At 37.4% G+C, this 20,518-nt stretch overlaps 3 protein-coding genes across 4 annotated transcripts in view; all 3 read right to left on the reverse strand.

The window, feature by feature from the left end:
- The window catches only part of LOC107745465 (histone lysine demethylase PHF8-like), a 10,366-nt gene extending 7,967 nt beyond the window's left edge, over positions 1-2,399 (reverse strand). Inside the window, exons 1-3 of the mRNA XM_016559356.1 lie at positions 2,100-2,399; positions 739-1,130; positions 318-403 (exon numbers count right to left, since the gene is read on the reverse strand). Of these exons, the coding sequence (XP_016414842.1) occupies positions 318-403; positions 739-836 (184 nt within the window). The 5' untranslated portion in view covers positions 837-1,130; positions 2,100-2,399. The remainder of the gene's footprint in view (positions 1-317; positions 404-738; positions 1,131-2,099) is intronic.
- A 3,578-nt stretch (positions 2,400-5,977) lies between these two features.
- On the reverse strand, positions 5,978-10,778 carry LOC107745481 (ADP-ribosylation factor 3-like). Of its 2 annotated transcripts, XM_016559368.1 has the most exons (5): positions 10,754-10,778; positions 9,427-9,588; positions 9,162-9,272; positions 8,175-8,299; positions 5,978-6,870 (listed from the first exon to the last, which is right to left on the reverse strand). In XM_016559368.1, the coding sequence occupies exons 2-5, from the start codon at positions 9,572-9,574 to the stop codon at positions 6,709-6,711; spliced, it is 546 nt and encodes a 181-aa protein (XP_016414854.1). In that variant the 5' UTR covers positions 9,575-9,588; positions 10,754-10,778; the 3' UTR covers positions 5,978-6,708. The 2 variants fall into 2 exon arrangements, with proteins under 2 accessions (XP_016414854.1, XP_016414855.1); XM_016559369.1 differs by lacking the exon at positions 10,754-10,778 and having other exon boundaries at positions 9,427-9,639.
- Positions 10,779-14,247: 3,469 nt separating this feature from the next.
- Positions 14,248-19,699, reverse strand: wnt10b (wingless-type MMTV integration site family, member 10b). Its single transcript, XM_016559362.1, has 4 exons — positions 19,336-19,699; positions 17,919-18,181; positions 17,174-17,625; positions 14,248-16,383 (listed from the first exon to the last, which is right to left on the reverse strand). The coding sequence occupies exons 1-4, from the start codon at positions 19,407-19,409 to the stop codon at positions 15,892-15,894; spliced, it is 1,281 nt and encodes a 426-aa protein (XP_016414848.1). The 5' UTR covers positions 19,410-19,699; the 3' UTR covers positions 14,248-15,891.
- Positions 19,700-20,518: the final 819 nt, after the last annotated feature.

A 20,518-nucleotide genomic window follows, 5' to 3' on the forward strand; every position in this document is an offset into this window, starting at 1 on the left:
TATATATATATATATATATATATATATATAAACAAAAACTACTAAAAATGGCAAAAACACACAATTAAATTACTAAAACAAAAAAACAAAAACAGAAAATACATATATATATATAAAAATTCAAAATAATAATAAATACTATAGTAGTATCTCAATGATAGAAAAAACACTGGATACACATGAAGTCAGAATTATCCTAGCACTCTTAGTGATTTTCTACGAAAATAAAACAAATCTTAAAGAAAAAAAAAATGCATTTAATCTACAGGTCAACAAAACACCAGTTATACAGATTATACAGTATTTGCGGCACTTACTGACAGAGGGTCCATGTGTCACCTGACAGTTAGGACAATGATACAGGTCAATATCTGCCGCTTTGTCTTCTTCCACACCAACACAACTACACATGAAAAAAAAAAACATTACAATTGCAAACAAATAACATCATATGAAGAGTTCATTTGCAATTAACAGACTCCATTTTTAACAATTTTCAAAAATCATGTTTTTTCATTGTGCATTCCAATTAATCTCAGTCAAACTGCAGTTGGGTTATTTTGATTAGGTTAAAATAATAACAAAACAATACAGCTAACTAACAATAAAACATAAAAACATGATTTCTGACCATTTAAAAAAACGGAGTTATCTGTTTTTGCAAATAAACTCTTCATATATACCATAAAGGTGATTTCAACGTAGCTTTCAATTTTAATTTACAAAATGCAACTTCACCTGCCATGAAACCAGTCCTGACAAACATCACACTCAATCATGAACCGGGTGACATCGTAAGGGAGACGGCACAGGCAGTAAACAGGAACAGATGCCATTCTAAAGTCTATGGCCAAATATGTCAATGTAACAAAAAAGTCTTGTAATATGGTATTGCTTCTGTTTGGGGACCACAGTTCACTTAGTTGCCTTTGTGGAGAGTCAGCTTCACTTCATAGTGGTTCACCAATCAGCTTGCAATGTTGTCAAGACTGCGGTATTCATAGTAGAGTGTTGTATAAGAAGTATGCTGGCAGTGACAACAGCTCTCAGTCAATCATAGATGAGAAATGTTTCGCTACTACGACCACTGAAGTCAAACCAGGGACTAGGTGGATACCATGGTTCGGCACCTGTCGACAGAGTGGAGGACAATTAGCTGAGAAAAATGAAGAATGATCATTCTTATACACAAACTACAATAAAAAATAAAAAAAAACTACATGCACTCTAAACTCTGAAAAAAACGTATGTCCAATAGGATCAGTAAGCAGTTATCCACTTCATTTGGTTAGCTAAAGTTCTACATCCATGCACCTGCGGCCTTTATTATGGTCAAGAGACTCAATCTAAACAAGTTGCCTATTCATTTTAACACAAGACTTTATACAATAAAGGCAAAAGCACGTAAGCTGTTATATATTTTATGTTAAAAATTTGCAAATTATTAAACATAATTCCTAAACCATCTGTGCCTAGCCTTTCTTTTCCTGATATTCATTTACTTAGATCGAGAGAGGTGTTTGAGATGAGCGTCATAACACTTTTATACACATTTATGCGTTATAGATTCAAAAACTGCACATTTATGAAAGCAACCCCTTAAAGGTAATTTATAATCATACAAATAAAGTAATAACATAAACAGTCACTAAACATCTATGTATTAATAATGAATTCGCATAGTTTAGAGCTGCATATATAAAAGCTTACACTTGGACGATGCTAATAAGAATAAAAGCTATTATGTGCAATGCACAATTAATTTCACTGTGTCCACTGGATTTGTTCATTTAAAAAGAAATGTATTTGATTTAGCAACGCGGTCTTTGATAGCAGAAAACGGTTTGTTGAATCATAAAAGCTACCAGCTAGTTTAGCTGCTAATAACATAGCATGCTCGTCAACGTCTAACTACGTCAATCTGCTGCCTAATCTTTGTGTTTACAATACAACAACGATACGTTACTGAGGAAACTCACTAATCTAAACTCAGATGTAGCTAAAATACGAAATATAGAGGTTGGGATCATATGACCCATATCAAAACAAAAGAACTTGTTGCAGCGCGCGCTGTTTCGAAGAGCTCTATCGGGTCTTACCGGGTGTAAAATGCCGCGAGTGTCCCGTGGGCCGAGCGCACCATGCCGGACACAATGTTAGGAAAATCCGAGGGCTCAGCGGCCTGCTTTACAAACAACAAGATGTTTTCTAAAAATCGTACACTTCTTCCGTTCTTACGTATTTAACAGAGGAGAGTGAATAAACAAATCTAGCAAGATCTCGAAACAATACAGTCCACAGCTGAAAAGCAAAGATTTTATGAAATTCATAACGCAACGATTTTCCGTGCTATAAATCCATCCCAATCCGCCCGTGCAGCGACCACTGTCTGCGGGAGAGGGAACAATAAAGTTGCTTCGGGTGTCGGTCTTTCTTCGGACGGTAGAGACTTCTGTTGAGCATATATACTCGACCACAACATTATTTCATAGTCATTATGAACTTTAAGACTTACTTACTTACTTACTTTATTTATTTATCTATTTAGCAGTGGTTCTTGTACATTAACTAAATGTAACACCATGAATAGCTCCTCATCACCATGGTTAGCTCAGTGTAACTACAGTAAAAAAAAAAAAAATGAAAAAAGGGTTTGATATAAAAAAAATTATGATAATAAACTAAAACACATATGGAAATAACCATTATTGTGTATTTGTTTGTTTATAACCATGCAAAGCTCCTCACTGCCGTTGTTAGATTCATGTAACTTTTATAAAGCAAGCTATTTGTTGTTTAATAAAAAATAAATAGCCTACACAAATGTAGAAGCTATACATATGCCAGGGTTTGTCTATCTGAATCTGATTTTATGAATGTACTACGTTACTGCCGAAGTTTTTACTGCAGTTTCCATAGTTTTATTAATATGACTGTGTTTACATATAGTACACTATAGTGCGTGGGTAAAAGTCTTTGGTAAAACCAAGGTATGTTTTCTGAAGGGCTGTTATATCCAGTCTTTACTCTAAAGCACAAAGCAGTAGTTACTACGTGGTAGATTTTAATCAAAATAGTTAACGTTTTTCCAAAATATAGACCTATATTTTAGATCTATAAATCTAAATGTGTAAATATGAGCCCATTGAGAAGTAGAAGACGGACGTAACACTACAGTCTATTGTCCAGCAGATGGAGACATCAGCTAAATGATGAAGAATGTTGCTAAAACGTCACTCATCGGTACGAGCTTATTTTGTACAGTACAGTTATAATGGTTACTTTAAGGGAATACAGACAAAGATGTAAACTGACAGTAATGATAACCTACTGAACACCCCCATGTCCATAAACCACTTACATTTTCCTGGTATATTATTATCACACCACATTTTGACCCATTTCATTGGACTTGTTGGTTATGAGTAAGCAACGCTACTATTTATTTATTTGACCTTTTTTTGCTACTGTTTGAATAAGCAAAACTACTACTACGACTACTACTTTTAATAATAATGATAACAACTTCATTAAAAAGTTTGGAGGAAGTCATCAAATATTCAAGATATGGAGGAATAAAGAAAAAACAATAGTCACTGAAAAGCCATATTGATCTGCCACTAATCTGGGTGTGATGTGTTCCCTTCAGTGTTTCTGACTACTACAGCCTTGCCTCACTCCAACTGTGGCATTATTGTGTTCAAGTGTGTGTGTGTGTGTGTGTGTGTGTGTGTACTTGCTTTTTCATGCTTGACAATCCATGTACTAATTTCAACTTTTTGAGGACCTTCCCAAAGTGAAACAACTCTCATTATGCCCGTCTGCTCTGACTGAATACCAGCCCCCTAAATAATCAGCTGTACTCCATCCAGCTCCTGATTTCTCCAGTCCTGCTTTTCAGCTTCATTGCTGGTGGTCATGGCCTGGATGAGGGGTGGGCTGGTCTGGCTTTAGCGGTCGCTGCTCCCATCACAGATTGATGAATTGATTGCAGTATTGCTGCCAGTGAGTCTGTGCCCTGGGCGAGGGCGCCCCGGTTACGGGAGGGAATCCCAGCTATGGCACCCGCCATGGTGCCGCTATTATGAGCGGCCTGCAGGGGGCCATTGGGGCTGGCAACCCAGGGAGCAGCCCTGACCCACATACTGCTGTCACGCCCCTGGAGACACACACTGTGAGGGCAGGCAGGGAGGTGTGTGGGATTTGCCACAGAATAAGGGGGTGAGGTACTGGGCATCTTGCTAAACAAACAGACTTCCCTTCTTATTATTTCTAGGCTTTTCTGAGCCTAAGAGCCGTAAGTGTTCACACAGAGCGGATGAAGTGCTTTCAGTAGGCCCATGCTCTACGAAATTTTCACAAACCACACAAAGATAAGATTTATCACATACTGTGGTGTCTGATAAAGTTATCAGAATGCAGAAACAAATTGTATAATTGCGCACCAAACCACTGGATGACTGAAGCGACTTTTCTGGAAGAAGAAAAAGATCCCAGAATGGAAGCAATTACAATAGATGAACTTTGTCAGGCATGTGGGTTCATTTTTGTTATGAAGACTTGGTTGGTTTTGAAAATTTTGAGTGGTTTTGTTGTGTTATTTGTTGCTTTTCCCAGGCTATAAGTTTTACTTTGTGGAGCAAGCACCTGTCATACACTTAAACACTTCTGACTTTAATTAAATGGATTCAGTGTTGTTATTGTTAGCTAAAACTAAACCGTTAAAATCATCATCAAATTTTTATACAAATATTAGAAAAAAAAAACTTAAAACTTGAAACTAAAAGAATTTAGAAAAAGAACATTTACAAAAATGAGAAATTTCATCTTGGGAACCAGCTGAAATCATTTTAAGTATAGACATAAATATAGAAAAAATAGACATAAAAAACCCAAAAACTAATAAAAATGACAAATGCACATGACAAATTTATTAAACTTTAACTAAAACTAAAATGAACACTGAAACACTTTGAAGGTAATGATTTGATCAAATATTTAGTATTGTTTAAAAAAAGACACAAGGCTATTTGGTAGTATTTAATATATTGTAATTATTTGACCATATTTAAAAATTTTGGAGTGTAATAACTGAAAAAGCATAGATGTCAACAGTGTTATTCTAGTATTATTTATGTACTAATATATTTATTAATATTTTGAATTAGCATTTATATTTAGATGTTTAGTTTTAATTTGTTTTAATAATTTTGTAATGTGCTTTTTTATTTTATTAGTTTTTAACTAGCTTAATTATTTAAGCTTTTAATAACTTTTAGTACTTATTTCAGTTAGCTGCAAGATGAAATTTCTAAATTATTTGAATGAACAAAAATGATTTTTAATAGTTTATGTTTTAGTTAACTAGAAACAAGCTAAAGTCAAGCTAAATTGATGCATAAATGGATAAATGGAAGTATGGATAATGGAAAAATGACTGTTTGTGCAGATGCAAAGCTGAAAAAAAACCCATCTAAAAAGTTTTTTAGGCAACACGATTTTAATGTTTGCAGAATGAACAAATTTTTTTCCATAGTATTGCAATGCAAGGAACATAGATAAAAATGTATGGACACAGGGCTACAATAAATAATAGATATTCACATTAAATTATCTAAGTGCATATTTTATTAAGCGTGTAACATATAAACACACTTAATTCATGAGCATACACACAACTATAAATATTTGAGTTTATTAGTACCTGCGTCTACTGTAAAGTCTCTTCGACACAATTTCCAGTCACAGGGCTATAGAGATCTACTCTTGTTCAGCTCCTCAGACCTTCCCATGCAACACTAGCAAAAAAATCACTAACACGAATGCAATGACACAATCAATGAGCATGTCTACACGGCACGACACAGACGAACAGCATGCAAGAGCAGCGGATACAGTCGGTGAAACAAACGCATTTAGCTACACAACAAAACAGCAGCTTGGGTAGTGAACAATATCAGCACAAAAGAAACAGTTCTTGTACATAGAACAATGTGCTATTTAATCGTCGCAAACTACGCATGCCAAGACAAGAGATCCTCTATCTATTTACATAAAACAGCACTAACCAAAGCTTGTTCAGCAACCTGTGCAGAGACACTGGTGAATACATGCAATAAGAGCATAATCATTGACAGTCGTGAAGTCTGGCTGATATGCTAATAATAAATCACAATGCATATTTAATTTTCAGTAGCAAAACAACACCATTGTAGCAAAAAACACAACATGTTTCTTCATTGTTTTCTGAATAACATTTCACTTGATTTTATTTAAATATTTCAGGAAACTGAATCAACAGGTTTCTCATCTATCAGTGCAGTTAATATAGTTTAAATGACCTGCATTTAAGAGTTACTCCCACAGTATTAATATAAGTAAAAGCTTTTCACTCACTCCCCGTTAATGTCTTTTATACATTTACAGTGTAGAGACACGAGAAACTGAGATGTTTGAATCACACGAGAATAGCAAAACATGTCTATCTTCACCAGTAAATATGAATATGAATCATGGGCGCTTCCCCAATCATCTCACGGATCTGTTAAGTGGGACATAGCGAGGGGTTACACGGTCTGAAATGACCCGGCTCCTGTTGGTCTCAGCTTGACAGAATGAAAGAAACTTGGAAACCACTAGTGCTCCCTGATGAGCTGTCACTCAAGGTGACTCCTCGCCCACACCGGTTGCTCTTGGATCCGGTCTGCCTCATTTCTTGTTCTTTAGCTGGTTGGCCAGCCAGTCCAGACCCTCATATAAACCGTCTCCACTGGTGGCACAAGTGGCCTGGATGTACCAGTTGCGATGGCGCAGGGAGTGGAGACCCAGCTTATCTGTGATTTCTGCAGCATTCATGGCATTTGGCAGATCCTGGAGAGTGAGACAGAAACCGACAAAACTACATATCTTACTGTTTATATACATACTGCATGCCCTCATCATTGAGGATTTCCCACAGTTCCTGAACTAATTTTCCTGGAACCAGAGTCTATAATTCCTGCATGCACCGAAATCCTCCATTTCTCTTGAGATCTTTTACAGATTCGGTGTTGGGAGCATCATGACCTACTGCTTCTCACTAAGATATGGCAGCTGCACATCATCAGATCAGAGAGACCTTCAGCGGGTGGTCAAAACTGCTCAACACATCAGTGGCAGACCTCAACAACCACTGCCGGCAATGAGTTCTCCAAATCATCAGAGAGCCCATCCAGCCCAAAAATAGCCTGCTTTCACCTCTGCCATCTGGAACATTTTCTGTCTTATACGTGGCCTGGCTGACTTATCAGATATATCTTTTTCAGTTAGAGTTCAAAACTATGCCTCATCTACAGCATCTCTCTCCTGTGGGGTTCCCCAGGGTTCAGTTTTGGCCCCATTGCTTTTTGCTTTGTATTTGCTGCCTCTGGGGCAATTGATAAGCACTTTTCAAGGTACAGTGGGTACGGAAAGTATTCAGACCCCCTTAAATTTTTCACTCTTTGTTATATTGCAGCCATTTGCTAAAATCATTTAAGTTAATTTTTTTTCCTCATTAATGTACACACAGCACCCCATATTGACAGAAAAACACAGAATTGTTGACATTTTTGCAAATTTATTAAAAAAGAAAAACTGAAAAATGCTCAGTATTTAGTAGAAGCACCCCTTTGATCTAATACAGCCATGAGTCTTTTTGGGAAAGATCCAACAAGTTTTTCACACCTGGATTTGGCGATCCTCTGCCATTCCTCCTTGCAGAAGGAAAAAAAATTAACTTAAATGATTTTAGCAAATGGCTGCAATATAACAAAGAGTGAAAAATTTAAGGGGGTCTGAATACTTTCCGTACCCACTGTATATGTTATCACTGCTATGCAGAAGATATTCAACTTTATATCTCTTTTAAGCTCCATGAGATTACAAAATTATCTCTTCTTTTAAATTGTATAAATGATATAAAAGTCTGGATGGCAAACAATTACCTCCTTTCAATCCTTTCTAACTAATGAACTACAACCATACATACTGTTACAGCAGCTATGTTTCCATCTTCAACAAATCGACACATATCTTACAGAAACTGATGCACATACTAGGGCTGATTTGAAATTGGTAGACAGCAGATGCAATGCTAACATCAATGAACTGTTTCTGATTTGAAGAACACAGCAGACACATGAGGAAGCTCTTGCCTGCTTGTTGGCAAAGACGAGGAGTACAGCGTCTCTAAGTTCATCCTCAGCCAGCATCCTCATCAGCTCTTCTCTGGCTTCATTCCCTCGCTCACGGTCATTGCTGTCCACCACGAAGATCAGACCTTCAAAATACATGAGAAATTATGTCAAATGTGGTTATAGAGAGGTAGTAATTAATAAGAGGGAAAATAAAGACTCTTGTGGACCTCAATATGAGATCTTAATTCTAATTTCAATGCTAAATTTGTTAAGATTAAAGTTTGAATGATGAAACTTGAAAAGTACTGTTTTCTTTCCTGTGTTGATGTATTCCCTATTGAAATAAGTTTGGGGTCAGTACATTTTTTACATTTTTAATCAGCAAGGGCACCTTGATTAAAAGTGACAGTAAAGACATTTATAATATTACAAATCATTTCTATTTCAAATAAATTTTATTTTTTTAAACTTTCTATACATCAGAGAATTCTGAAAAAAGTATCACAGTTTCCACAAAAATAATAAGCAGCACAACTGTTTTTAACATTGATAATAATAAGAAATGTTTCATGAGCAGCAAATCAGCATATTAGAATGATTTCTGAAGGATCACATGATATGAAGAGTAATGGCTGCTGAAAATTCAGCTTTACCATCACAGGAATTAATGACATTTTTGAATGTATTACAACAGAAAACAGCTATTTTGAATTGTAATAATATTTTACAATTTTAAGTATTTTACTGTAATTTTGATCAAATAAATGAAGCCTTGGTGAGAATATGAGATTTCTCTCAAAAAAGTTAAAAAAAAAAATGGGACCAATCCCAAACTTAAAAAAATATAAATATATGTTGGAAAGGTATATATACATGTCCTTCCTTTTAAATACCAGTAGGTTGACATAAACTGTTGGCTATTTATCATGGCTCTGTTTGACACAAAATCCTGTTTGTGTTTTTACAGTGAATGAGTGTGCCTGTGTGTACGAGTCCTTTTCTCACCTTGTGTGTTCTGGAAGTAGTGACGCCACAGAGGTCGGATTTTGTCCTGGCCACCAACATCCCACACTGTAAAACTGATATTTTTGTACTCAACAGTCTCCACATTAAAACCTAGTAACAAGAAAACACAATGGCACAGAAATTACACCACTTACGAGGTCAGACTCGTAAAACATGACACTAAGACCTTTGCCTCTATGTAAGAGGGAAATAATACAATAATAATCAAGGGATTAAACATTTAAAGTCTAAAAATGTGCTTCACCAATAGTAGGAATGGTAGTCACTATCTCTCCCAGCTTCAGTTTGTACAAGATTGTGGTCTTCCCAGCTGCATCCAACCCGACCATCAAAATACGCATCTCCTTTTTCCCAATAAGACTCTTCAAAAGGTTGCCAAAAATGTTCCCCATGATAGCTGGTTAGCCTTTACAAATATAAAAAGAGAACATCTATGGTCATTTGTTTTTTAAATTGACACACGCAACTGTCATACCTCCAATTAAAACACTCACCCTTTCAAAAAGAGCACTTGCTACAACATTGTACTCTCTGTAATTCATTACAAATATGCCAATGTTCCTCTTTTTAAATCTTCTAGAAACCCTTCTGGAATTTAATGATTAAATACATCTATGATCTTTACATTCTGTGACTGGACAAAATCAAAAAATATAATATTTATTTCACAGAAAGCACCACATTTCAGAGTAGGCTACATGAATCATCAGGTGAGTAAATACTGCCAGAATTAAATTTTTTAACACAGCAGTACAGAAAAACAATATGCACACTTTACTAATAAAGCTTACTTTGCATTGGGAAAATATAGAATATACGACAACCTGCAAACAAATGTAAACCTTAAAAAGAGCCAAAGCACATGGACATATCAGTGATATCATGTTAATGTAAGGTCATCTTGATCTAGCCGTACAGTGAGAGTGCTAGTCTGCAAATTCATCTCAGATGATGCATAACTGTCATCATGCACTGATTAAATAAATGTGTACAGAACATTGAGTCAAGAACAATATACTTACACACACACACACAAATCAGTCAGTAATATAAAATACAAATCTACTGGACTACCCAGTCCAGTATGATGATTGCTTTCCAAAATACAAAATTTAAAACACCTATATTAGAATAACTAATGAAGTATTGCTTTATTTTAGGTGTTGACTGACAGAATGAGTTGTGTCCGACAGATTCATGAGACGTGACTCTTTTAATGTGTCTGTAAGGAAGAAAGAGTCCTCATCCTCCATAAAATGGTATGCAAATGAAAGAAAATCTGAGACTGTTGATTTGTATCAATTTAAATCCAACAGAAATGCCTTCTTATGATAAACCGGCGCATGTCACATCAGGCAGTGATACTGTTTAAACGTCTAACACCTTTTATTTTTGTCACGACGTAGAGATACCATCCTATAGCAGCAAGGGCCTGCATATTGACAAATTATAAATTGCTCCGCTATTTAATGTCAATAACATTTAACATATATCAACACGCCAACAATTTCTAATCTATTTTAGACGAAATTACACCATATTTTTTCACGCTTTGCAACATCCCTACTCACCTCGGAGACCAACACCGGATAATTTCACGCAAGTCACTCCGCTCTCGCGATACCAGCGGAATAGGCAGGAGAGCGTTAAAGATCTCGCGATACCATCGAAGCGCATCCTGGTATGTGCATTCAAAATGTCAATGAATGAAACTCATGCAAGCGGTGGTCTGTATTAATCAGATTGTAAGATCTCTAGAAATGAACAAGATTATTACGTATTTACCTACAATAGATACCTTACTTTGAATTATCTAAAAATGTATATAATGTCTTTATAATTCTTGTTACCATTCTCATGATCTCTAAATCATATAAAATCGGAAATGTTGTTACTCTGGTAAAGTTGGCAGGCAAAATTGTGGTACATGTTTAGTCTCATATCTCAACAATCAGTGAACATTTTGAAGAAGTTTCCTCCAGAAATGTGTGTTATGTGATAATTTACGACTGAAGGATCTGTTGCTGGAAGTGTTTGGAAGCACATTTCCATATTGTGATGTGATTAATTATTCAGCTATGACTGGCCCTAATGAATAAGTAACCTGCTAGATGCTGCCAAATTACAGAACTTGGCAACAACTATCTGATTTCTTCAGGCTGCCAAATTACTCAGTAGTTGCATGCCAGATTATCAGCAGTGAAGCAAAAGATCACTCTGTATGGAGTAAAGATTGTATTGTTAAACAGAATACAAGAAATCATGTCATGCAAAAATCGAAATGCTCTAATAATTACAGTAGGGCTTATTCATAACATGGTGCTCATTCTCATGCATCAATATATTCATTAAAATGCATGTTCATATTATATGTTAAACAGCACACAGTGCCTGCTCAGACCTCGTCCAGATGCAAAGGAAACTCTGTCCCCGTGTCGCTTCACACGGTCCACCGTGTGTCAGTGGCTTTATGATCGATGTGTTTATCAATTCAGTGGTTAGGAAAAGAGAGAGGGAGTGGAGGCAACGGCTTTGATGTTCTGGGTAGCTGGCTCCTTGTTTTTTCTTTCCCTTTCTCTTTTTCTCTCTATCCCACATCAAAAATGGAAGGGGAAGCTGGACAAGGAGCCCAGAAGCAGATGTTTCCAGCTGTTTTTCTTCCCCTTTTCCTTCTCTTTTGATGTACCTAAGTATGTGCAATATATATTCACATATTTCCATATCCGCTAACATCAATATCTCATGTTGTATATTAATTACACTTATCAGTCTGTTTGTCATCTATCTATCTATCTATCTAAACACGCACCCATCTATCCGTCTCTATCTATCTATCTATCTATCTATCTATCATCTATGAGGTAGCTAACTGAAAAATGGGTCAATGACATTTAAAAATATCCACATCAAAGGAAAAGAAACATCTTTTACAAATCTTAGTTAAAAACACATGCTCCATATTCTTGTACCCATGTTGGTTTCATATTGTTTTGAAAAATAAAAAAACAAATAATTTTCAAGAAAAGTTAAAATTTAAAGGGGTCATATGATGCGATTTAAATTTTTCCTTTCTCTTTGGAGTGTTACAAGCTCTTGGTGCATAAAGAAGACCTGTAAAGTTGCAAAGACTAAAGTCTCAAATCCAAAGAGATATTCTTTATAAAAGTTAAGAGTCAGCCACGTCTACCTAAAACGGCTCGTTTTATCACACCCCCACATACCTACTTCACTATCTGGGAAGATTTGCATAATGCCGCCCAAATGTTCACGCAAAGAAAGAAGGCGTAACTTTTATTCTCTAAGGGGCTTAACATTTCCGTCTCACGCTTGAGGTATTCGGCCAATCACAACGCACTGAATAGCTGGCCAATCACAGCACACCTCGCTTTTTCAGACCAATGAGCTTTGTAAAAATCGACGCGTTTCAGAAAGGCGGTGCATAGAGGAGAAACAATAATGTACAGTATGTGGAAAATAATGTGGTTTTTTTTACCTTAAACCGCATAAACACATTTCATTACACCAAATATAATATATGATATCAAATAGATCTCGCGATACCATCGAAGCGCATCCTGGTATGTGCATTCAAAATGTCAATGAATGAAACTCATGCAAGCGGTGGTCTGTATGAATCAGATTGTAAGATCTCTAGAAATGAACAAGATTATTACGTATTTATAAGATATAATAGTGTTCTTTTTAGCAGCATCATATGACCCCTTTAATGACTGTAAGTTTAAAAAAATCCTATATACATGAGATTGTATCTATCTATCTATCTATTCGTTCATCCATCAATCTTTCTATCCATACAACTATCTATCTATCCATCCATCCATCCGTCTATCTATCTATCTATCTATCCGTTCATCCATCCATCTTTCTATCCATACAACTATCTATCCATCCATCCATCCGTCTATCTATCAATCCATCCATCCATCCTTGTCCATCTATACATTCATCTGTTCATCTATCTATCTATCCGTTCATCCATCCATCTTTCTATCTATCCATTCATCCATCCATCTTTCTATCCATAAAACTATCTATCTATCCATGCATCCATCCATCCATCCATTCATGTCTATCTATACATTAATCCGTTCATCCATCCATCTTTCCATCCATCCATCTATCTATCTATCAATCCATCTATCCATCCTTGTCCATCTATACATTCATCTGTTCATCTATCTATCTATCTATCCGTTCATCCATCCATCTTTCTATCCATCTATCCATCCATCCATGTCTATCTATACATTCATCCATTCATCCATCCACCCATCTTTCCATCCATCCATCTATCTATCAATCCATCTATCCATCCTTGTCCATCTATACATTCATCTGTTCATCTATCTATCTATCCGTTCATCCATCCATCTTTCTATCCATCTATCTATCTATCCGTTCATCCATCCATCTTTCTATCCATCCATCCATCCATCCATGTCTATCTATACATTCATCCATTCATCCATCCATCCATCTATCCGTTCATCCATCCATCTTTCTATCCATACAACTATCTATCCATCTATGCATCCATCCATCCATGTCTATCTATACATTCATCCGTTCATCCATCCATCTTTCTATCCATAATCTATCCATCCATCCATCCATCTATCTATCTATCTATCCGTTCATCCATCCATCTTTCTATCCATAATCTATCATCTATCTATCTATCTATCTATCTACCCATGTGTCTGTCTGCCTGAATAGTAGCTAACTGAAATATTTTCAGATGACCCAGTATTAGTTCTCTGCCCTTCTGTGGCAGTGTCTGGTTGTCATTATTCTTGATGTTGTCAGTATGTTGCTTTGTATGTGTGATTGGCTGCACTGCATTTTGTTGGGGGAGGTGGGGAAGTGTGGGGGGGGGTCTATGGTCATCCAATTTCTCTGTCTCACACATGGGAGGAACAGCGACAGGAAATTCCCTCTCGCAGCAGCTCCAGGGTGAAATTATAAAGGAATAAAGAAATGCAAACCAGATATCCAGCGCTTTATCATTCCACACCACTCTTTTTCTAGTTCTCTTTTGCTCCCATCTTTATTGCCAGAGGAAATACCATGAGAAGCAAGTTTGATAAAGCCAGCAGACCGTGGGTGGTCATTTCACTCAATCCACAGCCGCCACAGCGCATCCTCATTACAGAGTCTCGTGAGGAATCATACAGAAAAACTCATTTATTCCTAAGATGTTTGTGATTTTTGTGCACTCAGAGAACTCGGACAGAGCGTAGACATCAGAAGTGCGCCTGTATTTAGTTAGGAAATCACACAGTGCTCCAGTCTCTGACAGTTGCAGATGCAGATTCACAGACAAGGACAAACAGTACTCAGCAGCACATGGTGCAACTTTGGACAGCTGATCCCTATAAGACCGGTTCATACCTCAATCGGCTTATAAAACTCTTTATGAAAACCTATCCCTGTTGCCCATTATGAGAGGTCAGATTCAGTAAAAAAAAAAAAATCTCCAGAAGAGAAGAATTATATCTAATACACTGATCTATGACCCCTCCTCTGTTCTAGATGGTCTTTCCTGGTTCTAAAACCTACACACATGATAAACCAAGAAAAGTTTCTTAACCAAAAATTGAGGCGTTCTTGTAACATATTACGACGATAAAAGTCTCCTTAAGAATGCAAAAGGTAGCAATACATGAAAGTTAATTTATCCATATAATTAATTTGATTCCCAAAGCACTGATTGCTCAATAGTAAAGTTTAAAAATCGCATACATCAGATTCACTGTAATATGATTGTAATGGAAACTGTTTAAATACAGTTTAACTCAAGACTTGAGAGTATGAATGTCTTCCCATTCTTGCATCAAAGGCATCTGGCATCCAATATTGTTCAGCAGTATGAGATGAGATGTGACTGTTTTTAATCAGCTGCAAAAAATCCACGGGAGGCACAAGTGTTCTCCAGTCGTTCCTTCACTCTATCCATCTATCCATCGTTAGGATGGGGTTACACAGCATATCAATTTCACAATTGTCCTGGTTTTCATAAAAACCAACTAAACTCAGACCCCTACGCAAGGCACATTCTCAGTCAATGGCCAAGATTCGCTCCAGACTTGGGAGAGTTTCTCTACAACATCTTATGAAACCTCATAAAAGGCACTGAGATGTTCCCTTCAATTATCACAGCCATTGATTCTTCATGATCAATGTGGGCAAATATCATAATACTGCACGATACAGTGTTTCAGAAACCTCAGCCCTACTAGGATGGTATTTCACCATCAAGAGCGATTACAACATAAACTTCTCAAACATTTTGCCAAGGTAAGGAATATACATTACGTGCACTTTTTAAATGAAAAAAAAAGGTAGACCGTAGCAGTGCCGATATTTCTCAGGAATAATTTGTTCCTGCTGTTATGCCTTGTTATTTGGAGGCATGCAGATGGCGTTCGGGCCATTTGCTTGGTTCTGGAGGCTGAAGATTCCAAGCGAGGAAAAAAAGACAAATGACATGAGTCACCTCCTCCTCAATCTCTGACTTGGCATTTTGAACATAACAGCAACACAACGCAAATGGATCCCAGATGATGAAGGTTAAAGAAGGAGAGAAATGGATACAGACACACTGTAGGAGAGCAAAACACACAGGCAGTCACAGGTTGTTGTCTCTCGGTCCAAAAAAGAAATGGGGATTTGGATCAAAATGGGTTGGTTACTTGCACACATTAACCCACTCTGTAACCCTGCACTCCTCACAGAGCACGTAGCAGCACCAGTGGAAGCGGCAGTGACACCGTTCGCTGCGTGCCTGTTTGAGAATGTTGTGTCCTCGGCCGCAGCACAGCGACCCGCAACCGTCCATGCTGGGGCTGCTCTTGTTGCAGATGCGCCCCTGCGTGCCCGGCGAATCCACTGCGGGCTCAGGATCGCAGAAGTCGGGCGACTTCTCGAAGTACACTAACTCACGGGAAATGTTCCGCCTCCGGCCTCTGAGCTGATCCGAGCTGGGGCTCTCAACAGTTCGAGAGTTGAATACTCCGTTGTTCTTGTTCTGAGAGTTTATGAAGATGGCAGTCAGAAATTTCTCCCGTAGCAGTGATCCCACTAGCCGGAATTCAGGAGAAACATACCAGCAGGTCTTGAACTGGCAGCTGCCTGATGTGCCATGACACTTGCACTTTCTTCTCATGTTGTCAGTAACTACCTGTTAAGGTCAAACACATAATGAAAAGAATGTGGTATATCTGTATATCTATATATCTATCTATGGTATATCTGTCTAAGGTATATCTATCTATGGATCTATCTATCTATGGATCTATCTATCTATGGATCTATCTAAATTTAATGACTGTAAGTTAAAAAAAATCCTATATACATGAGATTGTACACAGCTGAATCATAATTTTCAAAAATGTTTCTTCAAAATTCTAAAAGTTTTTTCATATATTATGAATTAATAATTCATAAATATCATTACATTTGGGGAGTCGCACCCCATGTGATATAAGTTGCATCACCGTAACATTTTTGACTTTCTGTCCCTCCAAATAAATAAATAAAATGAAAACAAAAATAAACATGAATTTTAATTCAGAACTTAAAATCATTAAAAATTACATTTAAAAAAAAAAATGCATATATAAGGTGTATTCAATTTACTTAATGTATAAATTGAATTTGCTTTTTTTTAAATAAATTAATAGATAAAAATAAGTGTTATGTCACTGATACACAATCACACCCAGTCTGAAGATATTTAATCTTTTAACAGTGAGTTTGTGGAGGGGAATTTTGGACCAATGAGAATTCGCTGTGGGCGGGGCTAACCCGAGCATGTCTGCATAAATGAAAACCAAGCAGGTGATTAACTGAAAACAAAATTTATCATGTCACACATGTTTAAGACATGGTTGTCATTGTTTGAAAGAGCAAAACGGTTGCAATTCAGATTATTAGAAAAGGTTATGATATTTGAACATATAAAACCACACCTGTCTGCCCACTCTATTATTATGAATCCGCATCCGAGCATGTATATCACGAGGAGATCCTCTGGAATCCAACCAATCCCTAGAGAACCGTACGCCAAGACGGACATCGTGACTGCAGCCGCCCCACTCCCAGGTGTCCTGCAGCGGCGTGACCTCATCCGGCAGTGGTTTGAGGAGACTGATGGGGTGGGACGAGTGCAGATTGGCCGGCAGGCTGCCGTGAAGTGAACCAAACTCAGGTGTGTTCTCTCCTGCACCTGCTACAGACACCCCACTCCTCTGGAAAGTCTGAAGCTGGAGCTGGGTTAACTTGAGCCGGATTTTGTCATCATCCAGGCGACGTTTAGCTTCGCAGCCACACCCACGCAACTTACCGAGGCTGCAGGCCGAAGCTACCGAGTGCACGACACCTGCAGCCAGCAGCGACAGCGAGAAGGCACTCTCTCGGAAACCTGGGACGAAAGAAAGCACTTTGACACCGCAAATAAAGCTGCCAGCAGAGTAAACAGAGCCTTCAGAAAGTGAAGTGCGCACGAGCCAGCTGGTGAGATAATTATCTATAATGATCTTTATCTAAAATCTCATAAAAGATGTTTTCCATGGTGCAAATGCGTTAAACAATGACTCAACGCTGATATTTTCCTTCTTTGGCCAATGTAGCATTTCAATGCCCGGATTATGACTGTATTGGCTCTCTACAACTTCAACTTCAGCACTTCCCATGCCCCTTTTGCCATCAACTCACCCCTGTTGAGAATGGCACTCTGATGGGGCAACTTGCCATGGTTCTCCAGGGAGGAGCAGTTCCAGCGCTGGTCTCTGAGCTGGTGCTGGCATTCGTGAATAGCAACCTGAATGCCCTGCAGAGCAGAGGCTGTGACATCAGGGCTGCGCACACACAAACGCATCTGTTTTTTGGTCAGGCCTGCCAGTCGTAAACACACTGCGTTGGGGGTAAGCACTGGCTCTCCTGCCACCTTCAGGCCAAGGATGTCATTGCCCAGTACCCTGAGAAAGGAGAAAATTAATTTTATAGCAGTGATATCATTATGAAGTAACACCGCATGCAGTAAATATTGCAGACGGCTGGTGTTACTTAGCATCACATGTGGTCTTTTTTAAATGACTCACATATGTGAAGAAATTATGACAATGAATTCAGTCATTAACGAGAAGCAGGAAAATATTGTATCAGGAATGGATGCTTTTATGGTTTCAAACAATATGATCAATACATGTTTACTGGAACGGCAAAGAAAAAAAAGTGACAAATTCTGTTGCTTTTTATATCAGAAGTTGTGCGATTAAGTGCCCTGACACTCAAACAAGGCTGTGACCTTGCAAGAGGCATACATAAAACTTCCATGAATATTCAAACGCCCTGCTTTCTATCAGTGTCTTGGCATGCCTGAGGATAATCTGATGAGAAAATGATTATATGGAAAAGATTTCTGTGCAATATTATATCCAAATCATAACACGCTGATGTTAATAAATACATTATGCCCATGACAGTTTTGAGAAGTGAGAGAACATCCATAACCACACAGTTACAATAAGATTAAAACTGTTTCTGGTAACAATCACCAGAATAAACTCTAGTATCTATTCAATTAATATCAGGAGGTAATTGTTACTAACACCTGTTTAACTAGTGAAACCCGTACCAGCAACAGTTAGAATAGCCTACATGCTAGTTAGTATCTGAACAACAGATTCCCATATATTCAATGCCAAACATGTGCAGTTTGTTACCAGTAACAATGGAGGAGTCACTTGTCTAGTAGCAAAGGAATGAGTACTAGTATGTGATGATTAAGTAGCCTTCTATTGACTGAAAAGAGATACTTATTGGACTACATAGGCTACAAATAGTAAAAACAGGTACTGATAACATTAAAAAGACACTAATTCGTTTTAGATACAAGTAGTTAACTAGCTTACTAGTTTTAGATACTAGCAGCCGTGGCGCGAAACTGGAAATCTTTTTTTAAATGTTTAAAGTTATAATTAAATAGCCTACTAATAGCCTAGTAAATTAATAATTTCAGACTATTACAAATAGGCTAATCATTCATTTGAATCACTGGTTTTCCAAAACAAACAGTCCATTTAGGCTACTCCAACAGATCCCATGAAGGCGTCTCTACCTTTCTACTTACGTGAACGCAGGTGACAGAAGCGCTGCAGTCACAATCAGGACTCGTCCCAAATACTGTCTGTGAGGTAACTCCATTGCACTGAAAGCTTTTCTCGACGGGACATTAAAACACCTGTGGGATCGCTTTAGAGAGCAACTGGAAATGAGTTCAATCGTTTGTGTGAGGAGCGGGGAGTTGAGCAAGCAGCATTTGATGAAGCTTGGGACGGGAGCGTGTATGTCACTGAGGAGAAGGAGAAGGAGAAGGAGGAGGAGGAGGGGCGCCGTCAGGGTGGGCAAACATCGCCTGAGGCGCTTGTTTTTAAAAACACGATGAAAAAGTAGCAAGGCCTGTCAAACTTATTCCTAAAACTGCATGTCATAATCGTGACACCCACCAATAGTGGTCATATATCTGACTATGAATAAACCAGTTTCAGTAGAAGCCCAAAACAATACTGTCTCATAAGGGACGCAATATTGACAACAAGGGCATTGACTATATTTGGATCTTTTTCGTATCAAGTGCACTGAGCAACACGTGCTAACAATATTACCAGTTTTCGATGTAGCCTATAGCCTATTTGTTTTTTTATCCATACACATTATAGCCTATAGGCATTATTTTTGTTTATGTGACCATCTGACATGCAAAACCGACGTTTAATCTAGGCTATTTGTTTATATTTGTTTCTATTTTTGACACAAAACATTACATGCAACATGGATTTTATTTTATTACTAGTAGGTAGTAGCCTACTTGCACCATAACGTTTATGCAAAATAGTTTTACGATCGTTTTTTTAACGATTTGTTTCCTTTTGAGGTGTTGCAATGGCATTCTGAGGTGCTGTTTTAGCAAATTATGCCATTTATCGGTAGAATATTAAAAGAACCGATAACTGATAAGAAAAGTATAAATAATGATGACAGACAGACAGACAAACAAATAAATAAATAGGCGTACGGTTAATTCAGCCAACAGAAATCTATCTAATTTGAATAGCAGCTTTAAAATGTATGTCAAACTAAAGTGACAATCTGTAATAACCAATTTAAATATAATTACAGGTGAATAAAATCGAATTTTGAAGTATTGATTATTAAAATGAATTATTAATTCATTAATAATTCTGAAACTCATAAAATCAAGTAAAATGCTATGGATGGAAAGCTACTGCAATTCATTTTCACTGCCCAAAACA

This window comes from Sinocyclocheilus rhinocerous, unplaced genomic scaffold (assembly GCF_001515625.1).
Source record: "Sinocyclocheilus rhinocerous isolate Xijiao unplaced genomic scaffold, SAMN03320098_v1.1 scaffold2754, whole genome shotgun sequence".
Lineage (NCBI taxonomy): Eukaryota > Metazoa > Chordata > Actinopteri > Cypriniformes > Cyprinidae > Sinocyclocheilus > Sinocyclocheilus rhinocerous.